Source organism: Gekko japonicus, unplaced genomic scaffold (assembly GCF_001447785.1).
Source record: "Gekko japonicus isolate JY-2015 unplaced genomic scaffold, Gekko_japonicus_V1.1 scaffold1807, whole genome shotgun sequence".
Taxonomy (NCBI): Eukaryota; Metazoa; Chordata; class Lepidosauria; order Squamata; family Gekkonidae; genus Gekko; species Gekko japonicus.
The window spans coordinates 111,016-111,485 of NW_015173190.1; the positions used below are offsets into that span (position 1 = coordinate 111,016).

A 470-nucleotide genomic window follows, 5' to 3' on the forward strand; every position below is an offset into this window, starting at 1 on the left:
GCACACCTGGAGAGGAGATTCCCGGCGCGCCCCCCTCCCGCCCCCCATCCATCCAGCAAAAGTTCCCGCGGCTGTTCCCCGGACTCCTCCTCTTGTCTCCCCTCCCCCCGCTAAGAAACCGCGACAGGGACTCTCGGAAGAAGGAGGGCGCCGGGGGAGGAGGAGGAGGAGGATGCGCGGCTCCCGCGGGCGGCGGGGCATCTGAGTCCAGCGCCGGCAGCACCTGTCAGGAGAAGGCAAGGCGAGGCGGCGGCGGCGGCGGCCAGCCCAGGACCGGAGAGCGCCTCTGCCTGGAGGCGGCGGTGGGACTGCAGCATGAGCAAGCCGGCCGGCTCAACAAGTGGGTAATCCGTCCTGGCGGCGGGCGGGAGTCTCCTTGGCTGGCCCCCGGGGGCGAGTCGGCCGCGCTTGGCAGGGGTTGCGCGGGGAGGCGGCCGAGATAGGGTCCGCGGAGCTTCCCGGGCGGGGGG

The 470-nt window shown here is 73.2% G+C and overlaps 1 protein-coding gene across 1 annotated transcript in view; it reads left to right on the forward strand.

The window, feature by feature from the left end:
• Window positions 1–315: 315 nt before the first annotated feature.
• Window positions 316–470, forward strand: part of NR2E1 (nuclear receptor subfamily 2 group E member 1) — a 34,342-nt gene continuing 34,187 nt past the window's right edge. Inside the window, exon 1 of the mRNA XM_015422613.1 lies at window positions 316–340. Within this exon, the coding sequence (XP_015278099.1) occupies window positions 316–340 (25 nt within the window). The remainder of the gene's footprint in view (window positions 341–470) is intronic.